Below are 17,365 nucleotides of genomic sequence, written 5' to 3'. Positions count from 1 at the left end.
AAGCTTCTCACTGCATTGCTCCAGTGCTTGCGCGTGCAAGAGGAGCAGGAGAATCGCAATCCTTCGTCCCTTATCTCCGCCCTTAGCAACTCCAAGCCTCACTCCTTATTCCTCCCATCCCTTCTACACCCTTCTCATTCCAGTCACCGGGCTGCAACACGCAGCAGGCTTCAAAAGCCAGCTGACATGGGAGCCACTGCATCACACCCTGTTTCATCCCATCGGGATGCACTTTCCCTACATATGCAGCACGTGCTGCCAAGAGCCAGCAGGACTGCAAGCTCACCAGCTGGGAAGTGCTGCAAGGAAAGAGGTGGCTCTGCAGGCTTCTCTGTTATCAACACAAGGGAAAAGCTGGACCAGGCAGAGGCGAGCACTGGGGGGAAAGGGATATGGTTTATTGGCCCGAGAAAGTGTCCACAGCGAGCGCAGGCTGCAGCACGATGTCCTCAGCGCAGCTCCCTCGGGCCTGGAGCTGGCAGCGGGGCGCTAGTCCTCCACTTGCGGGTTCATGCAGGAGCAGCGGAAAGCCCTGCGCAGAGCCTTCAGCACCCTTCTGAAGTGGGGTGGTCGTCGCCATTGGACTGCTCCTGCGCCTGGGAGGGCAGCGATGCCTGCAGGGGAAGGAGAGATGTAGGCGCGGGGCTGGGCGGGCACCGAGCAAGCTCCTGCTGCCACGTGCCACCGAGGGCTTTCCGCAGGGGCTTTCCACCGAAGGCTGTCAGCCCTCGCCCAGGGAGGGGAGGCCGGGGCACGGCCGAACTCGTGCACACGCTGCAGCCAGCCTGGCCTGTGTTCCACTCGACTCAGGGACATACCTGGCTCGTCCTCGGTGTCGTGAACAGCTGCAGGAGACACTGCCAGTTCATCCTTCTGTAATGGCGGGGAGGCAGTGGCTGTGCTGGCCTCTCCCTGTTGCTTTTTAGGTGCTCTCCTCACTTTGTGCCTGAATGAGACCTGCAGAGCTCTGTCAATAACCGTATATCACCTTGGGGCAGATGCCTGTGCTGCTGTCTGCTGCTTGTCCATGCTGGACTCTTCCTGCGGCTCAGCAGACACAGGAGACTCCATGTCACGAACTGCTAAAGACCTCATTGGTGCCATTGACACATCCATGCTTTGGGCCACATCCTCCTGTTCCAGAAGCTGCTCATCCATTTCCTGGATGACAGCCAAAGCCTTGCACATGATGCCACTCACAAAGCACCTGGCTATTTCATGCCGAACCAGCTCAGAGGCTGTGGGGCTGAGCAGAGCAAATGCCTTCCTCCGGGCCTCTGCTTCTGCCTCCTCCTTGTCAAACACGTGGGAAGATGGAGCCGGTGCCTTCTCGTCTTCTTGTGCCACAGCAGCAAGAGCTGCACGGTGCTGCTCTTCCTCTGCAGCTGGGCTGATATCTACTGTTTTGGCCTCTTCTTGGTGTTCTCCAGACATGGGAGACACCATGTCTTCTCCAAGCTCGCCTGCCTCTGGGATGAGAGGGGCTGTGCTGGGCTCTGCCTGAGGCTTACAGCCACAGGAGACTCGATGTCCTCAAGTGCTGCAGGCTTCATTGCTCCTTTTGACATGTCCACTTGGCTTTTGTCAATCTCCTGGTGTTCCTGAGGCTGCTCATCTATTTCCTGGATGACCGCCAAAGCATTATGCACGATGCCCTTCACAAAGCGCCTGGCTATTTCATGCCGCACCAGCTCAGAGGCTGTTGGGCTGAGCAAGGCAAATGCCTTTCTTTGTGCTTCTGCTTCCCACTCGTCAAAGCCATGGGAAACTGGCGCCAGTGCCTTCTCGTCTTGTTCCACAGCAGCAAGATGTGTGCGGTGCTGCTCTTCCTCAGCAGCTCCAGCCAGGGTAGGAGCTGCAGGCTCGGTGTTCACTGCAGCGGCCGGGGCAGGAGACACGCTCTGCAGGTCTCCGGCTGCCTCTCCTGCCGCATCCACGCCCATGCCACTGGGGCTGCTGGATCCCTCCTGGATATGAGCCTGGGGCTTCTGGTAGAACTGTGACACCAAGTGGTTGACCCAGATGTTGCATATGTTTATGACTTTCATTTGGGCCAGCATGTTGTTGATGTCCTCAACACACTGTTTCTCTTCCGCCTCAAGCAAGTCCACTGGCTCCTCCTGTAAACACACAGCAGAACATCAGGAGCTGACAGCTCTCCCCAGCCGTGTATCTATCTCCTGGGGCTGCAGGTAGTTGTGTGGCTGCCATGCCGTGGGCTGCCTTCTCCCCTGCGGCCCTGTGACCAGCGCCAGGGCTGGGGGGTGCATTGGCCCATCACTTGGGCTCTGGGGCTGATGCTGGTGGCTGCTCACTGGGGAGGTCCCTCACGGGCTGCTCTCCTTCCGTGCCTTTGCTCCAGAGGAGGGGTGCGGGACGGGAGAGCAAGAGCACAGGCACGGGAGGGAGGGATTGTCAGTGGGATGGCGCAGGGAGCACCAGCAATGTCCCTGCCACACACACCCCAGGATCTGGGGCTGCCTCCAGCACCTCAGGATCCCTGGTGCCAGCTACACGCGTGTCACTCACCTGGTGCTGAGAGTCCTGAGCCAGGAGAGAAGCTGCTGCTTCTCCTTCATCATCTGCTCCAGGGGCAAGGTGGGGTGTTGCAGCGTCTGCCCCAGGGATCTCAGTCAAAGAAGCTGCCATATCTCCCACGTCTGCTGCCAGGGAGACAACGGTTCTGCTCACCTCTTCTTGTTGGTCTCCAGGCATGGGAGACTCCATGCCTTCTCCATCCTCATCTCCTGCTGGGCTGAGAGGGGCTGTGCTGGGCTCTCCCTGAGGCTCAGCCTTTCCAGAGTCCTCAACTGGTGCAGGCGATGGTGCTGCCATGGCCACATCTAAGTTTTGGCTCTTGTCCTTTTGTTCCACAGCAGTGAGCGGTGCGTGGTGCTCCTCTTCTTTAGCAGCTCCAGCCAGGGTCGGAGCTGCCGGTTTGGTGTCCATGGGACCGGCTGGGGCAGGAGACACGCTCTGCAGGTCTCTGGCTGCCTCTCCTCCCGCATGCTGCTGCGGATGCTGGATCCCTTCTGGATATCCACTCGGTGCTCCTGGAAGAGCTCTGGCACCAAGTGGTTGACCCAGATGTTGTGTACGTTTACGACCTTTACATGGGACAGCATGTTGTCAATGTCCTCAACACACTGTTTCTCCTCCTTCGCGGGCAAGGCCAGTGGCTCCTCCTGTAAACACACAGCAGAACATGAGGAGCTGACAGCTCTCCCCAGCCGTGTCTCTCTTGGGGCTGCAGGTAGTTGTGTGGCTGCCATGCCGTGGGCTGCCTTCTCCCCTGCGGCCCTGTGACCAGCGCCAGGGCTGGGGGGTGCATTGGCCCATCACTTGGGCTCTGGGGCTGCTGCTGGCGGCTGCTCACTGGGGAGGTGCCTCATTGGCTGCTCTCCTTCCGTGCCTTTGCTCCAGAGGAGGGGTGCGGGACGGGAGAGCAAGAGCAGAGGCAGGGGAGGGAGGGATTGTCAGTGGGATGGCACAGGGAGCACCAGCAATGTCCCTGCCACACACATCCTGGGATCTATGGATACCTCAAGAATGTCGGGATCCCCGGTGCTGGCCACACGCGTGTCACTCACCTGGTGCTGAGAGTCCTTAGCTGGGAGAGAAGCTGCTGCTTCTCCTTCATCGTCTGCTCCAGGAGCAAGATGGGGTGTTCCAGCGTCTGCCACAGGGATCTCAGGCAATGAAGTTGACACCTTTTCCTCATGTTCTGCCAAGGAGACATTGGAACTGCTGTCCTGTTTTTCATCTTCTACAGACATGGGTGATACCATGTCTTCTCCAGCCTTACCTGCCACTAGGATGAGAGGAGCTGAGCTGGGCTCTGCCTGAGGCTCTACAGCCACAGAAGACTCTGGGTCCTGAACTGTTGCAGGCGTCATTGGTGCCATGGACACATCCACATGGCTTTGGGCCATGTCCTCCTGTTCAAGACGCTGCTCATCCATTTCCTGGATGACAGCCAAAGCCTTGCACACGATGCCACTCACAAAGCGCCTGGCTATTTCATGCCGAACCAGCTCAGAGGCTGTGGGGCTGAGCAGAGCAAATGCCTTCCTCCGGGCCTCTGCTTCTGCCTCCTGCTCGTCAAACACGTGGGAAGCTGGTGCCAGTGCCTTCTCGTCTTGTTGTGCCACAGCAGCAAGAGCTGCACGGTGCTCCTCTTCCTCTGCAGCTGGGCTGACATCTACTGTTTTGGTCCCTTCTTGGTGTTCTCCAGACATGGGAGACACCATGTCTTCTCCAAGCTCGCCTGCCTCTGGGATGAGAGGGGCTGTGCTGGGCTCTGCCTGAGGCTCTACAGCCACAGGAGACTCAATGTCCTCAAGTGCTGCAGGCTTCATTGCTCCCTTTGACACGTCCACTTGGCTTTTGTCAATCTCCTGGTGTTCCTGAGGCTGCTCATCCATTTCCTGGATTACAGCCAAAGCCTTGCACATGATGCCACTCACAAAGCGCCTGGCTATTTCATGCCGAACCAGCTCAGAGGCTGTGGGGCTGAGCAGGGCAAATGCCTTTCTTTGCACCTCTGCTTCTGCCTCCAGCTCATCAAAGCCATGGGAAGCTGGTGGTGCTGCTTCCTCCTCCTCTTCTGCTACGGCAGCGAGAGCTGCGCGGTGCTGCTCTTCCTCAGCAGCTCCAGCCGGGCTAGCAGCTGCAGGCTCGTTGTCTGCTGGACCGTCTGGGGCAGGAGACACACTCTGCAGGTCCATCTGCAGATGGGATGTTCCAGCATCTGCCACAGCGATGTCAGGCAATGAAGCTGCCACTTCCACCTTGTGTGCTTCTGAGGAGACAATGGCTCTGCTGTCCTGTTCTTGATGGTCTCCCAACATGGGAGACACCACATCTTTTCCAGCCTCGCCTGCTGCTGGGACAAGAGGGGCTTTGCTGGCCTGTCCCTGAGGTCCTGCAGCCACAGGAGACTCTATGTCCTTTGCTTCTGCATGGGACAGTGCTGCCATTGCCACATCCTCACGTTGGGCCATGTCCTGGTGTTCTACTCGCTGCTGGTTGGTTCCCTGGACCACAGCCACAGACTGGACCAGACGATTCCTCCCTCTGCGCACGGCTGTCACCTGCAGAGCTGCATCCATGACTTTGGTGCTCTGCGGGGCAGGTGCCTGTCTCCGTGCCTGTGCTGGTGCCTGCTTGCCAAAGTCAGGGGACGCTCGTGCCAGTGCCACTGGAGGGAGAGGTGCCTGGTGCTTCTCATGAGCTCTTGCCAGGCAGCTCTTCTTTGGCTGCTCTGAAGGCTTGATCTTGCTGGGCAGTGGGGGCAGGCGCTGGGGAAACACCTTCTGGTGCAGCCCCAGGGACTTGCTGTTGAGGCTGCCCTTGCTGCCAGCCGCCGGCATTGCTGGCACATGCTCTGCTGCTCGCCCAGCATTCCGCAGTGAGGGCTGAGTGGCTGGGGCCTTGCTGGTGTTGGCCACCCGGACAGTGTCTCTTCTTGTTTGTGTCCCTGCAGCCCTGCTTTGTGCTGGGTTCTGCCATGCTGCTGGCTGCTGCCAGGGTCCCTGGCTCCCAGTGCTGTACCTGCGCACGACTGCACTCATGATGTCTGAGGTCTTACTTGTCGGGGCAGAGGCTGTGGACCTCTCGGGCACACTGACTGCTGCTTGAGCTGCCGATGGCCCAGTCGCTGACACTGCCAGAAGGTGGAGAGGCTGCTGGTGGAACATGTTGCAGCCCGCAGTAGCTGACAGCTGCTCTTGCTGAATGAGGTGGTGGCCGGGGTGCGATTGCCACCAATGATGGCAGACGGGGTGTTTGCTCCTGTGTTGACCCACTGGTGCAGGGCAGCACCACTCGGTGCCCCAGGCTGCCCACCTGCATGAGAAGCCGAGGAGAAAGGCTGCGTGACGGTGTCCCTTGCGCCCACGTCCCAGCTGGCTGAGCTCATGCAGCTGGGCGCCCCTGCCAGCCCCAGGGTAGGGTTCAGCCCCGCAGGCAGCTGCCGCCTGCTCCCAGAGCCGGCTGGGGACAGGGCTGGCCACCCGCAGCCCACGGCCACTGCCCAGAGCACCCCCGGCACGCCTGGGCAGCCTGCCGGGCACGGCACAGGGGGCTCAGCTTGCTCCCTCCCGCACCTCCCGCCTGCCCGTCAGCAGCTCCCGGGGTCAGGAAGACGTTCGGCCCCGTCTCCCTCGGGCTCCCTACCTGTGCCTGCTGGTTGACGACAGGCTGAAACCTCTCCGGGTAGGGCACCCGTGGCAGCGTGATCCCATGGTGGGACGAGGCCTGGCTCGGGCTGCCCTGAGGCGCTTCCTCGGGCTGCCTGTTGGCCACCTGCGGGCAGGAGGAAGAGGAGGAAGAGGTGTGTGATGGAGGCGGCTGCCTTGGCACAGTGGCCCCTGCAGTGCCGGCAAGCCCGGACCCGGCACCGAGGCAGCTCCCTGCGGCCCTGTCCCACCACCAGCCTCTCCCTCCTGCCCCGGCTCTCACCTGGCGCATCCTCTGCGTGCTTGGCCTGCCCTCAGCGGGCTGGGAACGGGCATTCGCCTCTTTACCCACAGGCATCTTCCACGTCCTGGGACATACAGAAGCAGGGACCTATTTGCCCAGGACACATTGAAACTCTCATATACTTCCTGCCTTTCCCAAAGGCTATTTTTCCCCACCAGATTTAGCTGTTACAATGCACAAAGGTATTTCCTGCAGCCTAGAGGAGGCTTTTCTGACTCCACTCTGCATAAATCTGCACCCAACGGCCACCAGGTGAACCCCAAGGCTAAAACCTCCCCGAAAAGCCCCCACAGGGTGAGCCCAGAGGCAGCTCTGACATTGTCTCACCCAGGTGGCATCTTCTGCCCTGTCCAGCTGCCCCTGGGACTACTGGCTGTGCCAGGGCAGCTGCGTGCCAGGTCCCAGTGACTCAGGGCACTGATACCAGTTAAAAATACCCTCACCCAGCTTCAGAGCAAGGTTGTGGGTTGGTTTTAAACCCAGCTCAGCCCCTGAGCCGCAACTGCCACAGGAGGAGCTGGGCTGCTTGGTGAGGGAGGGGATGGGGATGCAGGATAGCTGGATATCCAGCATTCCCGCGGTCTGCCCACCAAAGCCCAGCAGCAGGGAGCACACCCCTGCACTGCCGCAGTCTTTTTGTACTCCTGAAGGGTCATTTCCTACCTTTGAAGATCACGACAGTATCAACAGACATAACACACGCACTTTTATTAGTAGCAGCAAACCTTAAAACACCAAAACGTCTCCAAAATGATTCACATGCAACTCTGAAAGGTTTAATGAAGTATTTTCTGTAACCACGTGGCTGCATTCCTGTTTGCTCTGGGGTGTAGGACAGCCTAGCGACTGCTCACGCCATAGGATATGACCTTGAGCCTCTCCTGGGTGCACTTGTGTTCTCCAAAGAGATGGGATAACTCTGAGGGGAGGGAAACACACAGCTCCCCAGGCCAGGAAAGCCTTTTGCTGCAGAAGCAGCAGACCCAAGCAACAGAAACATCCCTCTGTACCGCTCTCCATTTGCTGACAGTGCCTTGGAGCAAGATGTCCCCAAGCCACCAGCTGCTCTGGGAGAGATGTGACCATCCAGTAGCTAGACCAGGGCACCCAAAATGCCTGCACCCCGCAGTGGGGCTGGGGGCTGGCTCAGGGGGGTGCTGGACCTGGGCTTGACCCATCGGAATGAACGATGGGTGCAAACACCCCAGCCCCAGGATCAGTCAAGGCACTTTGTGAGGGTCAGCGCTCCTGGGGGAGCGTCCAGTTTTCTCCAGTAATTTCCACTATAAGAACAAATAACACCCTCCTCACAAGCAAAGCCCAGAACAGCTTTGCAGAAGCAGCATGGGGAAGGGAGACAACAGGAGAGGGTTGGACCAGTGCTGCCCTGGCCAAACCAAACCAGACCAAGCCTCCCATCATCTCCCATTAACCACAGGAGCGCAAGAGGGAAGGATGAGCTCACATCGGCACATGTACAACCCAGGTGGCTGGTGCTTGGAAGAGGAAGGCGTGTCCCAGATCCTACCAGCAACCAAGGCTGTAGAACAGAGGAGCTGGGCTGGGGAACATGCCTGCATCTCCCCTCCAGGCACACCGCTGCTCTAACACACCAGCACAGGGAGTTTTGCTTTCTGAAACAAAACAACTTTGCTGCTCCATCCCCTGCCACCTTCGCACATCTCCTGGACTCCCCAGTCACAGGACATCAAAATCCTGCCCTTTTCCCTCCTTCCAAGGACCAAGACGAGTAGAATGCCTGCGGTCCCAGTCCCTGATCCAAGTCCCAGCCACAGCACACAGCAGCACCCCAGGCGACCACAGTGAGGGGCTCAAGCCCTGGCGAGGCAGGGCTGGCACTGCAGCACACTCCAGCACTCCCAGGACCGGGTGTCTGTCCAGTGGGGATGGTGCCTCCTTCCAGGGCCATCAGCCCACCCACAAGCACTCACCCGACATGGCTTCTGAAGGAAGCCAGGCAAGGTCAGGAGCTCTGGAGCACAACAGCCACGTCCAGCCCTGCCAGGGATGTGCACGGTGCCAGGGGAAGAGGAGGACAGCACAGGAACAGCCTAATCTAGGGTTTTACACAAAACTATTCATGGGGTTCAGCCCTTGAGCAATTCAGAGGTGAGCCCAAAAGAGGTTGGACAGCATCAGACGTCCGGCGCCCTGCAGGCAGCACCCACCATCAGGGAAAGGCACTAAGAGTGCAGCTCTTCAAGCTCTCTCTACCTGCAAGGAGAAGAGACATCTCCATCCAAGCCATCTCCTGGGTGCAGATCCATTCACTCAGACCCTATCAGTGACTTCCCAGCACTGCAGTGCTGGCACTGGCAGTGCTGGGAAGGTCTGGGCTTGTGCTCTACTCCAAATTTCAGGAGCTACCTTATCTCCAGGCCAGCTTATCTCCAGGAAAAGTTACTTGGGACCTGGCTGCACAAGACAACTGAGAGCTCTGATTTTCAACTAGCCACAATGTGGTTTTCCATCCTTAAGGGATCACACCCTTGTCCTCACCCTCAGCCCCAGTTTTTTGTGGTCACACAGAGCAAGCACAATCCAAGAAGATTTTGAGACTCACTTCCCAGAAACCTCCAGAGCCCTTTGGAGAATTCAAACCAACCCCCCCAATAAGGAGCATTTTTCTGAGTGGGTCTGCTCATCCTCTGCATCTGCTGCACCCCAGAGGCAGCTTGCTTCCTGCCCCTTTGGAGAAGTGGAGTGTTTCCCCTCCAGGCAAGGTTCCACTCTCCCAGAAACCACAGCATGAGTTGGTGACTACTTTTGCAACAGGAGGAATTGGGACAGGACCATCACTTCCCCCAGCACATCCCGCTGCAGAAAATGCACAACAGGAATTAAAAAGCCAGCGTCGATGGAGAGCAGGTGATGGGCTGGGAACAGCTCGGAGGTTCCCCCATGCCAGGGGTGCTCAGCGCCTGCTTTGCCAGAGATAACCAGTGGTATGAGGCTTTGGGTGGGGCAATCAAGGATATTTCCAGAGCTAATCCCAGTGGGGACTAAACAGGGAAGACAGAAAATCCTTTGAGCCTCTGGAGCGGGGAGAGCAAACGCTCAGGTGCCTCTTGCTCCTGCGAGGAGAAGCTGGTAAAGGACCCTGAGCAATCCCACGTGTCCAGCTCACTCAGTTCCAGACAACGATAAATTTGGACTCGCAGCTACGGCTGGAGGAGCAGGACCAGCCCCAAGGAGGGCTGGAGGCATCTTACCTAGAGCCGCCGTGACACTAGCGGTCCCTTGACCTGCACCACACGAAGAGACCTGCGGACAAACCAGTCACCATCAAACACCCCAGAGATGCTGCTGGGACAAAACATGCTGCTGTGGCAAAGCTCAGCTGGGAAACCTGGAACTGGGTGCCCCAATGTACGGCAAGCGTTGGGGTCTGGAGGAAATCACCCTGCCCCATCCCCATGCCGGGTGAACAGGAACGCTGGGAGCATCACAGGGATGACAGGAGCAGGAGCACAGCGGGGACATCCCAGCACCTACCCAGTGCCTGGAGGCTTTTCACAGGAAGAACCTGATGACTTTGTGCATGCCTAAGTCACCTGGGAGAACTCCTATTGCTGTTTTGAACTGCCAGACACCAGACTTAGGCTTTTATTCCTCTTTCTGTTTTCCTCTCCAAGTTTGCAGCTGGCAAGCTGAGAATTAAAACCCTCACTTTGCCAGGGACTGGGGATGGGCTGGAAAACATGGCTCTCCAGCTCCAAAAAAGGAGGAAAACCGAGACAAGTGAAGAGGAAGCACGCTGCCCTTCTGTGGGCAGGAAACCAATGCCAACCGCAGCGGGAGCTCGGTCCTCTCACCCTACAAGGGGCATGTGACATCCCCCAGCACCCGGGGGGAAGATGGGTCCTTGGGGGGCTGACCCAGGTAAGGAAAGGGACGAATAATCAGGTGTTTTCCTGACAGGCTTCCCTGAGAGCAGGGAGGCAAGGGAAGGGGGAAGAGAACACCACAACCTCCTTGGATTGGGAATGCCCTGCTTGCAATGACAGCAGTGACAAAGCCCCAGCCCTTCCCACAGGCTTCCTGGTCCCAGCATGACCATGCCACCTCAGCCAGCACAGAGCCTCTTCCCACATCCCTCCTTGCAGGCAGCACCCACTGCAGTGGCCAAAAAGCCAGGCGAGAGCCAGGTGAAGCACTCACCTGCCAGCAAGCCCAGGGCAATGCACGCCAGCATCATGGGCAGCACCACGTTTGCTGCGTCTGTGGAGAAGAAAATCCACAATGTCCGCACCCAGACTGAATTTAACCCCCCCACACCCCCTCCAAGCAAAAATCTGCCACGAAAACCTGGTGGTTTGGAGCCATTTCCCCTGTTTCTTTTCCTGGGCACCAGGAAGAAACCCACACTCACTCTGGACACGGAGCAGGAAGGAGGTTTCATTCTGGCTGACTTTGTTGTGGACCACGCAAGCGTAGTAGCCGCTGTCATTCATCAAGGCTCTCAGGATGCACAGGGTGGTATTCTCAAGCTGAATGTGGTCGCTCCTCAGCAGCAGCACCCCGTTTTTCTTCCACCAGTACGAGTCTGCCTTCCCTTTCAGGATGTTGCAAACCAGTTTGGTGTTGTCTCCTGCCTTCACTGATGAGTTGCCCACAATTTCTGGCTTGGAAAGCGGTTCTAGGAGAGATGGAGTGACTGTCAGCATTCAAACCCACAGTTCCCCAGGTCCCAGACCCAGAGCACCTTCAAGCTCTCTGGCTGTGGAGGAGGAGGGTTTCTATCTCATCACTCACCCACAACATGCAGCTGGAACCAGCCCGTGGCCTCCAGCTCGGACCTGAAGCGGTACAGCCGGTCGTCCCCCCACTGCAGCACCATCTGCAGTGAGAAGTCCGTTCTGTTGAACCTCACACGGTTCTCACAGGGGTGAGAGGTGTTGCTGCGTCCATCGAAAGCATAACTGAGGATGGCTCCTTCCTGCTGGGCAGTTTTGTATTCCCAGATGACAGCTCTGCCGACCTGCAGCGGTGGAACTGTCAGACGCACAGTGCAGCCCATAGCCGAGACGAGTCTCCCCGATGCAGGCCTGAGGTCAGCTGAGTAGCAGGGAGCAAGCGTGCGGCCTGTAGGAGAAAGGAGATGTTAGTGCACACCTCCTGAGGGGCAGCTCCTGCCACCCAGCAGCGCTGGGGACTTGAGTATGTCACAGAAGCATGCAATAGTTTGGGGTGAGAGGGACCTTAAAGCTCATCCAGTTCCAACCCCCTGCCACGGGCAGGGACACCTTCCACTAGAGCAGGTTGCTCCAAGCCCCTGTGTCCAACCTGGCCTTGAACACTGCCAGGGCTGGGGCAGCCACAGCTTCTCTGGGCACCCTGTGCCAGCGCCTCAGCACCCTCACAGGGAAGAACTTCTGCCTCAGAGCTCATCTCAATCTCCCCTCTGGCAGGTTAAAGCCATTCCCCTTGGCCTGTCCCTACAGGCCCTTGTCCAAAGCCCCTCTCCAGGTTTCCTGGAGCCCCTTTAGGCACTGGAGCTGCTCTAAGGTCTCCCCTTCAGGAGCCTTCTCTTCTCCAGGCTGCTCCAGCCCAGCTCTCTCAGCCTGGCTCCAGAGCAGAGCTGCTCCAGCCCTCGCAGTATCTCCGTGGCCTCCTCTGGACTCGCTCCAGAGTGAGGCCACGTCCCTCTGATGCTGTTGCCCGAGAGCTAGATGCAGGACTGCAGGGGGGGGTCTCCCCAGAGCACAGCAGAGCGGACAATCCATTAAAGCTATTTCTGGCTTTAAGGAGAGACATGGAAAAGCAGGAGGTCCCGACAGGCCACCGGCGCCCAGCTCCCACTCAGGAGCCCTTTTCCTCGCTCCAAACACACCAAGTGCACAACCCCCGGTGTGACCGAGCCGAAGGAGCCCATAAGCCCCTTCCCTTGCGGTCGCTGTCAAGAAAACACACCCAGAGCCGGAGAAGCCCCCAGGCCGCCTCCCGACTTTCCTTTGAGAGCTTCTGTCCGGGGAAAAGCAGCGTTAAGCAGCGCCCCGCTCCGGGAATCGCATTCGCTTCTCAAAGCGGGAGCTGGAAAAGCTGCCGGAACCCGCTGCCCCCCTCTCCGCTGCGCCCCGTTCCTCACAGGGCCGCGACCCCCCCGAACACGCGGTGCTCGACCCTCGGGCGCGGGGTCCGGAGCCCCCCGGGGCAGGGACTTGCCTGTGATGGCAGGGCCGGCGGCCGCGCTGCCGGGGCAGTCGAGGAGGAGGAGGAGAAGGAGGAGGGGGCCGGGCATGGGCACCATTTGCGGGGCCGGAGCGGGGCACCGGGAGGCCCGGAGCCCCCCCGTCGATCGCGTGCCCGGCCCGCCCCCGCCCGGCCGCCTGGCCCGGGAGCGACGGCTCCTCCCAGCGGCAGCGAGGGGTGGGGGAAGCCGCGGGTCTGCCTTCTGCCTCCCGGCCCCGCTGCCCCTCCTCCCTCCTCTCCTCTTCTCTTTCCCTTCCCTTCTCTTCTCCTGCTCTTTTTTCTTCTCTTTTTCTTCTCCTCCTCCTTCTCTCCTCCTCCTTCTCCTCTTCGTTTCCTCCTCTTCTTCTCTCTTCTTCTCCTCCTCTACCTTTCGTCCTCCTCTCCTCCTTTTCTTCCTCCTCTTCCTCTTCCCTCTCCTCTCCTCTTTCTCCCCCTCTCCTCCCCTCTTCTCTCCCTCCTGAGCCCGGCAAAACCCAAAGGCAACCCCTCTGCCTGTCCCAGCTCTCTTTTCCACAGTGCAAACCCCCCAGTGCCAAGTCCAACAGGGGCTGAAGGAGCATCACCACACTCCACGTCCCCATGGGCCCTCAGCAGCACTGGGAGGAAGAGGAGGCAGGTGAAGGACGACAATGACAAGGAACGGGACGCTGATCATTTGCTGGAGCTGCTGGAGGCAGGATGGTGGAGGAGAAACCTGCTGCTCCTGCACAAGGGTCATCCCATAAAGCACAGGGGAGCAGGGATTTTCTTCCCACATTGTTTCCATCCCTGTAGCAGCTTTGCAGGACGCCGAAGGGTTTTTGCACCAACACAAGCTGTTCTGCCACAGCAAAACCCTGCATGGTGCTTTGCATGGCCTCGTGTCTGAGGAAACCAACCCTGGAGAATAAGATAGATAGATAGATAGATAGATAGATAGATAGATAGATAAGAGAGATAAAAATAAAACCTAAGCCAAGTCAAACTGGTTTGAGCACCCCCATGCAGAGGAGCTTCCTGTTGAAGGCAGGTTCAGACACCACCTCAGCTTCTATTCCCGGCCCCAACCGACTTCGGGAACGCAATAAGCTCATAACCTGCCGTGACTGGGTCCCCTTGGACCCTGCCTCATGCCTCTGGGTCAGGGGGTGGTGCTGGTGTTGGGGGGACCTTCCAGTGTCCCCCCAGATGCTACTGGAACTGGGTGTGTTGCTCCCACTGGAGATGCACAAAGCTGCTGCACACACCAGGCGTGCACAAACTGACTCACAGAGCGAGCACCAGCTAAAGTACAGGCTCAGCAGGAACACAGCACTGAATAAAACTGCTGCAGAACGTGGGGGTCCTGAGAGAGGCCCAGGATCCTTGGGTACCCCCTGATGGTGTATGTGGCCATGTCTTCCTCTTCCAACAGCTCTTCATCACTGTCATGTTCCAACTCATCCTCCTGGGTCAAGCCCAAGTGCTGGCCTGGAGTTACGCAGGGAGGAGAGGGGTGGCCTGACACAGCGTGGGCAGAGGAAGATCCCCAAGAAGACATCACGATCTGCAGGAAGACATCAAGACCCCCCCAAAAAAATCATGATTTCCAAGAAGACATCATCATCTCCAGGAAGAGATCACAGCCTCCAAGAAGGCATTAAGTCTCAAGAGGAGGAGCTTGGCCAGTGTGTGTGCACAGGCAGGGAGACCACGGAACGGTCCCACTAGAGGGAGCGAGAAGATCAGCCGTCGTCGTCGGAGAGCAGAAGGGTTGAGATATAGAATCATAGAGTCATGGAACAGTTTGGGTTGGAAAGTACCTTCAGAGCTAATCTAGTCCAACCACCTGCAATGAGCAGGGACATTTTCATCTAAATGAGGGAGCCCAGCCCAGAGAAGGAGCTCGCAGGCAGAATCTGGCCCTTCCTCCCCACCGGATCGTGGTGACCCACTGACCAGGTCAGGGAGCAGCCCTGGGATGGACACATCTTCCTTGCAATGCAGTGGTGGGTCCTGTGGCTGATCCACGCTGTGTGAGCAGAAGCAGGGGGCTGGGACTGGATGAGCTTTAAGGTCCTTTCCAACACAAACCAGGCTGGGATTGTGTGATTCTCCGTAATGAACAAACACCAGGGCACTCTCCGAGCTGAACGTCTTCCTGCCAGTGACTCGAAGCACTTGGAACCCATAGGGAGCCTCGGAAGTGCGGTGTGATGGGGAAGAGGTTTCCCCTCACCGCTCAGCACCGTTCAAATCGCAACGCCAGAGCCCGAGAGCACGGGGGGGCGCAGCGGGAGCCTCCTGAGCTGCGCAATGACTCCACGTCCCGGGGGGCTGATCACGCGGCCACCACGTGTTAGAAACCATCAGCTGCTCAGGAAACCAGGCCAGGCTGCCTTAAAGGAACAGCCCCGGGCAGCTGAGACCTGGCTCTGGAGCTCTGCCCGGAAGGCGGACGAGTGCGCGGCTCCAGAGGGTCCAGTCTGGACCAAACCCGGCACATCCTGTCACCGCTATGAACCACGGGACAATAAACATGGTCAAATCACACTCAGCCTCCTCGCCTGAGGCAAAGCTGAAGTGAATCCAAGGGACGGGCTGGAAACTCCCAGACACACAATTCACACCCCCCAGCCCAGCCTCTGGCTGGCAGCACGGGCAGGACCCTGCAAACACCTTCTCCTGCACTTGCTCCGCACCACAGCGCTCAGGAAACCCGGGCCCCCGCTGGGCGAGCAGGCGCTGCCAGGGCACGGACCAGGAAACCCTGGAAGTGAAACCAGCTCCTGGGCCGGAGCAGGAGGTTTAGTTTTCCCAGCTGGCTCCGTCCCAGGTTTGTGCGCACAGCTCGGCACCGGCGCTGCCCTGACTCACAGCCCGGCTGCGCAGCGAACCTCCCAGCAGGCACTAACAGCAGCCCCAGCCTACCAGGTTCCTGCACCTCCAGCTCCCATCTGCTCCTCAGCAGAGCCCATGCATGTCCCGCCCCATCCCGTGCAGCAGCACATCCACAGTGGTATCACAGAACCACAGACTGGTTTGGGTTGGAAGGGACCTTGAAGCTCCTCCAGTTCCAACCCCCTGCCACGGGCAGGGACACCTTCCACCAGAGCAGGTTGCTCCAAGCCCCTGTGTCCAACCTGGCCTTGAACACTGCCAGGGATGGGGCAGACACAGCTTCTCTGGGCACCCTGTGCCAGCACCTCAGCACCCTCACAGGGAAGAACTTCTGCCTAAGAGCTCATCTCAATCTCCCCTCTGGCAGGTTAAAGCCATTCCCCTTGGCCTGTCACTACCTGCCCTTGTATTGCTCCTTGTATTGCTCCAAATCAGTCAGAAGAGGAGGCAGGACCTGCTTGAGCCTTTGGCATGCTGTTCCCTGCACATGGGCAGCTTGGAGAATGGGGACCCCACACGTAGGGATGGGTAGGGGTCCAGCTCTCATCTCCCATAGTTCTCCAAGTGCCACCTCCTGGGGAAGGACCCCCAAACAGCTTCATCCTCCTCCTCCTCACCTGCCTTGTGCTCCGATTGTGGTGAGGAGCTTGGCACTGCTGCAGGGACAAGGGCACCATCTGCAAGGAAGGGCAGGAATGTGTAAGCACAAAAGTAGGACTGGAAAGATGCTGGAGAGGTTTGCTTTAGTGCTCCTGACCTGGCAACCGAGGAAAGGGCAATTCTGTCCCCCTACCCATGCCTCTTCACTTTTCCCCTTTAATTTTCACCTGTAATCGCTGCCTCCTCCTGCATCCTGGGGCTCCATACAGGAAACGGGTCTGCACGGAGCCAGGAGAGGCACCGGGATTCCGTGAAAGAGACAGTGCCAGTCCTAGCATGCAGGATGTGGAGCGGGATGAGTTCCTCTTTGAAAAGAGAATTTAAAAGCCCTGCATTGAGTAAGAGCACTGATAAAGCAAGGTGCTGGCATAGCTGCCTAGTCCAACCGGCTCTCCCTGTTCCCCAGGTCAGGGGTCCCTGGATAACAGACACTCTGCAAGACCCAGCTCAGAAAGACCAGGTTTAATCCTGCCTCAGTGTTACTATTGAAATATCCCAGAGGGTTTTAAGGACCAAAGCTAGGCCTGGCAGGGGTTTGGTTCACAGCCTGGCCGAGGGAGAGCAGCTCCCTGCTGCTGGAGCAGCCGCTTTTCCCACGCCCCATCCCAGGAGACGAGGGAGCGGTTCTGGAGAGGCTAGAGTCTCGTGGGTTTTGTCAACACCTCGTTTCCTTGCAGAGGAAAAAGCACTAAAAGCCATAGACTCACCTGACCGCAGAGTAGCTATTTCTCCAGCCTTTCTGTTTGCTTTCCAAACAACTCAGTGTGTCTTCTGGAGTGACCGGGCGCTTTGCAGGACAGAGCGTTGGGGTCAGCGGGCAGAGGGGACAGTTGCTCTGCTCCCAGCAAGGGTGGGCTCTCACCTGTGGGCACCATGGGCACATCAGCATGTGCTTGAGCCCAGCGCCCGCCTCCGTGTGCTGGGCTGCACCCCCAGAGCATGAGCAGCAGGTCGAGGGAGGGGATTCTCCCTTTCTGCTGTGCTCTGGGGAGACCACCCCTGCAGTCCTGATCCAGCTCAGGGGCAACAGCACAAGAGGGATGTGAAGCTGCTGGAGCGAGTCCAGAGGAGGCCACGGAGATGCCGTGAGGGCTGGAGCAGCTCTGCTCTGGAGCCAGGCTGAGAAAGCTGGGCTGGGTCAGCCTGGTGA

General features: G+C 58.5%; 2 protein-coding genes across 5 annotated transcripts; both read right to left on the bottom strand.

Annotated features, from left to right (window-relative positions):
• Window positions 1-377: 377 nt before the first annotated feature.
• On the bottom strand, window positions 378-7,117 carry LOC115613297. 3 transcript variants are annotated; one of them, XM_030498594.1, is made up of 6 exons: window positions 6,463-7,117; window positions 6,178-6,306; window positions 3,591-5,847; window positions 2,530-3,185; window positions 819-2,120; window positions 378-614 (listed from the first exon to the last, which is right to left on the bottom strand). In XM_030498594.1, exons 1-4 carry the CDS (start codon window positions 6,513-6,515, stop codon window positions 2,844-2,846), a joined length of 2,781 nt encoding a protein of 926 aa, XP_030354454.1. In that variant the 5' UTR covers window positions 6,516-7,117; the 3' UTR covers window positions 378-614; window positions 819-2,120; window positions 2,530-2,843. The 3 variants fall into 3 exon arrangements, with proteins under 3 accessions (XP_030354454.1, XP_030354455.1, XP_030354453.1); XM_030498595.1 differs by having other exon boundaries at window positions 378-2,120; window positions 3,591-3,724; window positions 3,806-5,847; XM_030498593.1 differs by having other exon boundaries at window positions 378-2,120.
• Window positions 7,118-7,176: 59 nt separating this feature from the next.
• Window positions 7,177-12,856, bottom strand: LOC115613322 (contactin-6-like). Of its 2 annotated transcripts, XM_030498648.1 has the most exons (5): window positions 12,670-12,856; window positions 11,260-11,589; window positions 10,877-11,143; window positions 9,717-9,768; window positions 7,177-8,718 (listed from the first exon to the last, which is right to left on the bottom strand). In XM_030498648.1, exons 1-4 carry the CDS (start codon window positions 12,752-12,754, stop codon window positions 9,734-9,736), a joined length of 717 nt encoding a protein of 238 aa, XP_030354508.1. In that variant the 5' UTR covers window positions 12,755-12,856; the 3' UTR covers window positions 7,177-8,718; window positions 9,717-9,733. The 2 variants fall into 2 exon arrangements, with proteins under 2 accessions (XP_030354508.1, XP_030354507.1); XM_030498647.1 differs by lacking the exons at window positions 7,177-8,718; window positions 9,717-9,768 and adding an exon at window positions 10,448-10,725.
• Window positions 12,857-17,365: the final 4,509 nt, after the last annotated feature.

The sequence above is a fragment of the Strigops habroptila genome, chromosome 9, assembly GCF_004027225.2.
Source record: "Strigops habroptila isolate Jane chromosome 9, bStrHab1.2.pri, whole genome shotgun sequence".
Classification (NCBI taxonomy): Eukaryota; Metazoa; Chordata; class Aves; order Psittaciformes; family Psittacidae; genus Strigops; species Strigops habroptila.
The sequence above is the reverse complement of the archived record's forward strand: the minus strand, read 5'-3'. Positions and strand labels throughout refer to the sequence as shown.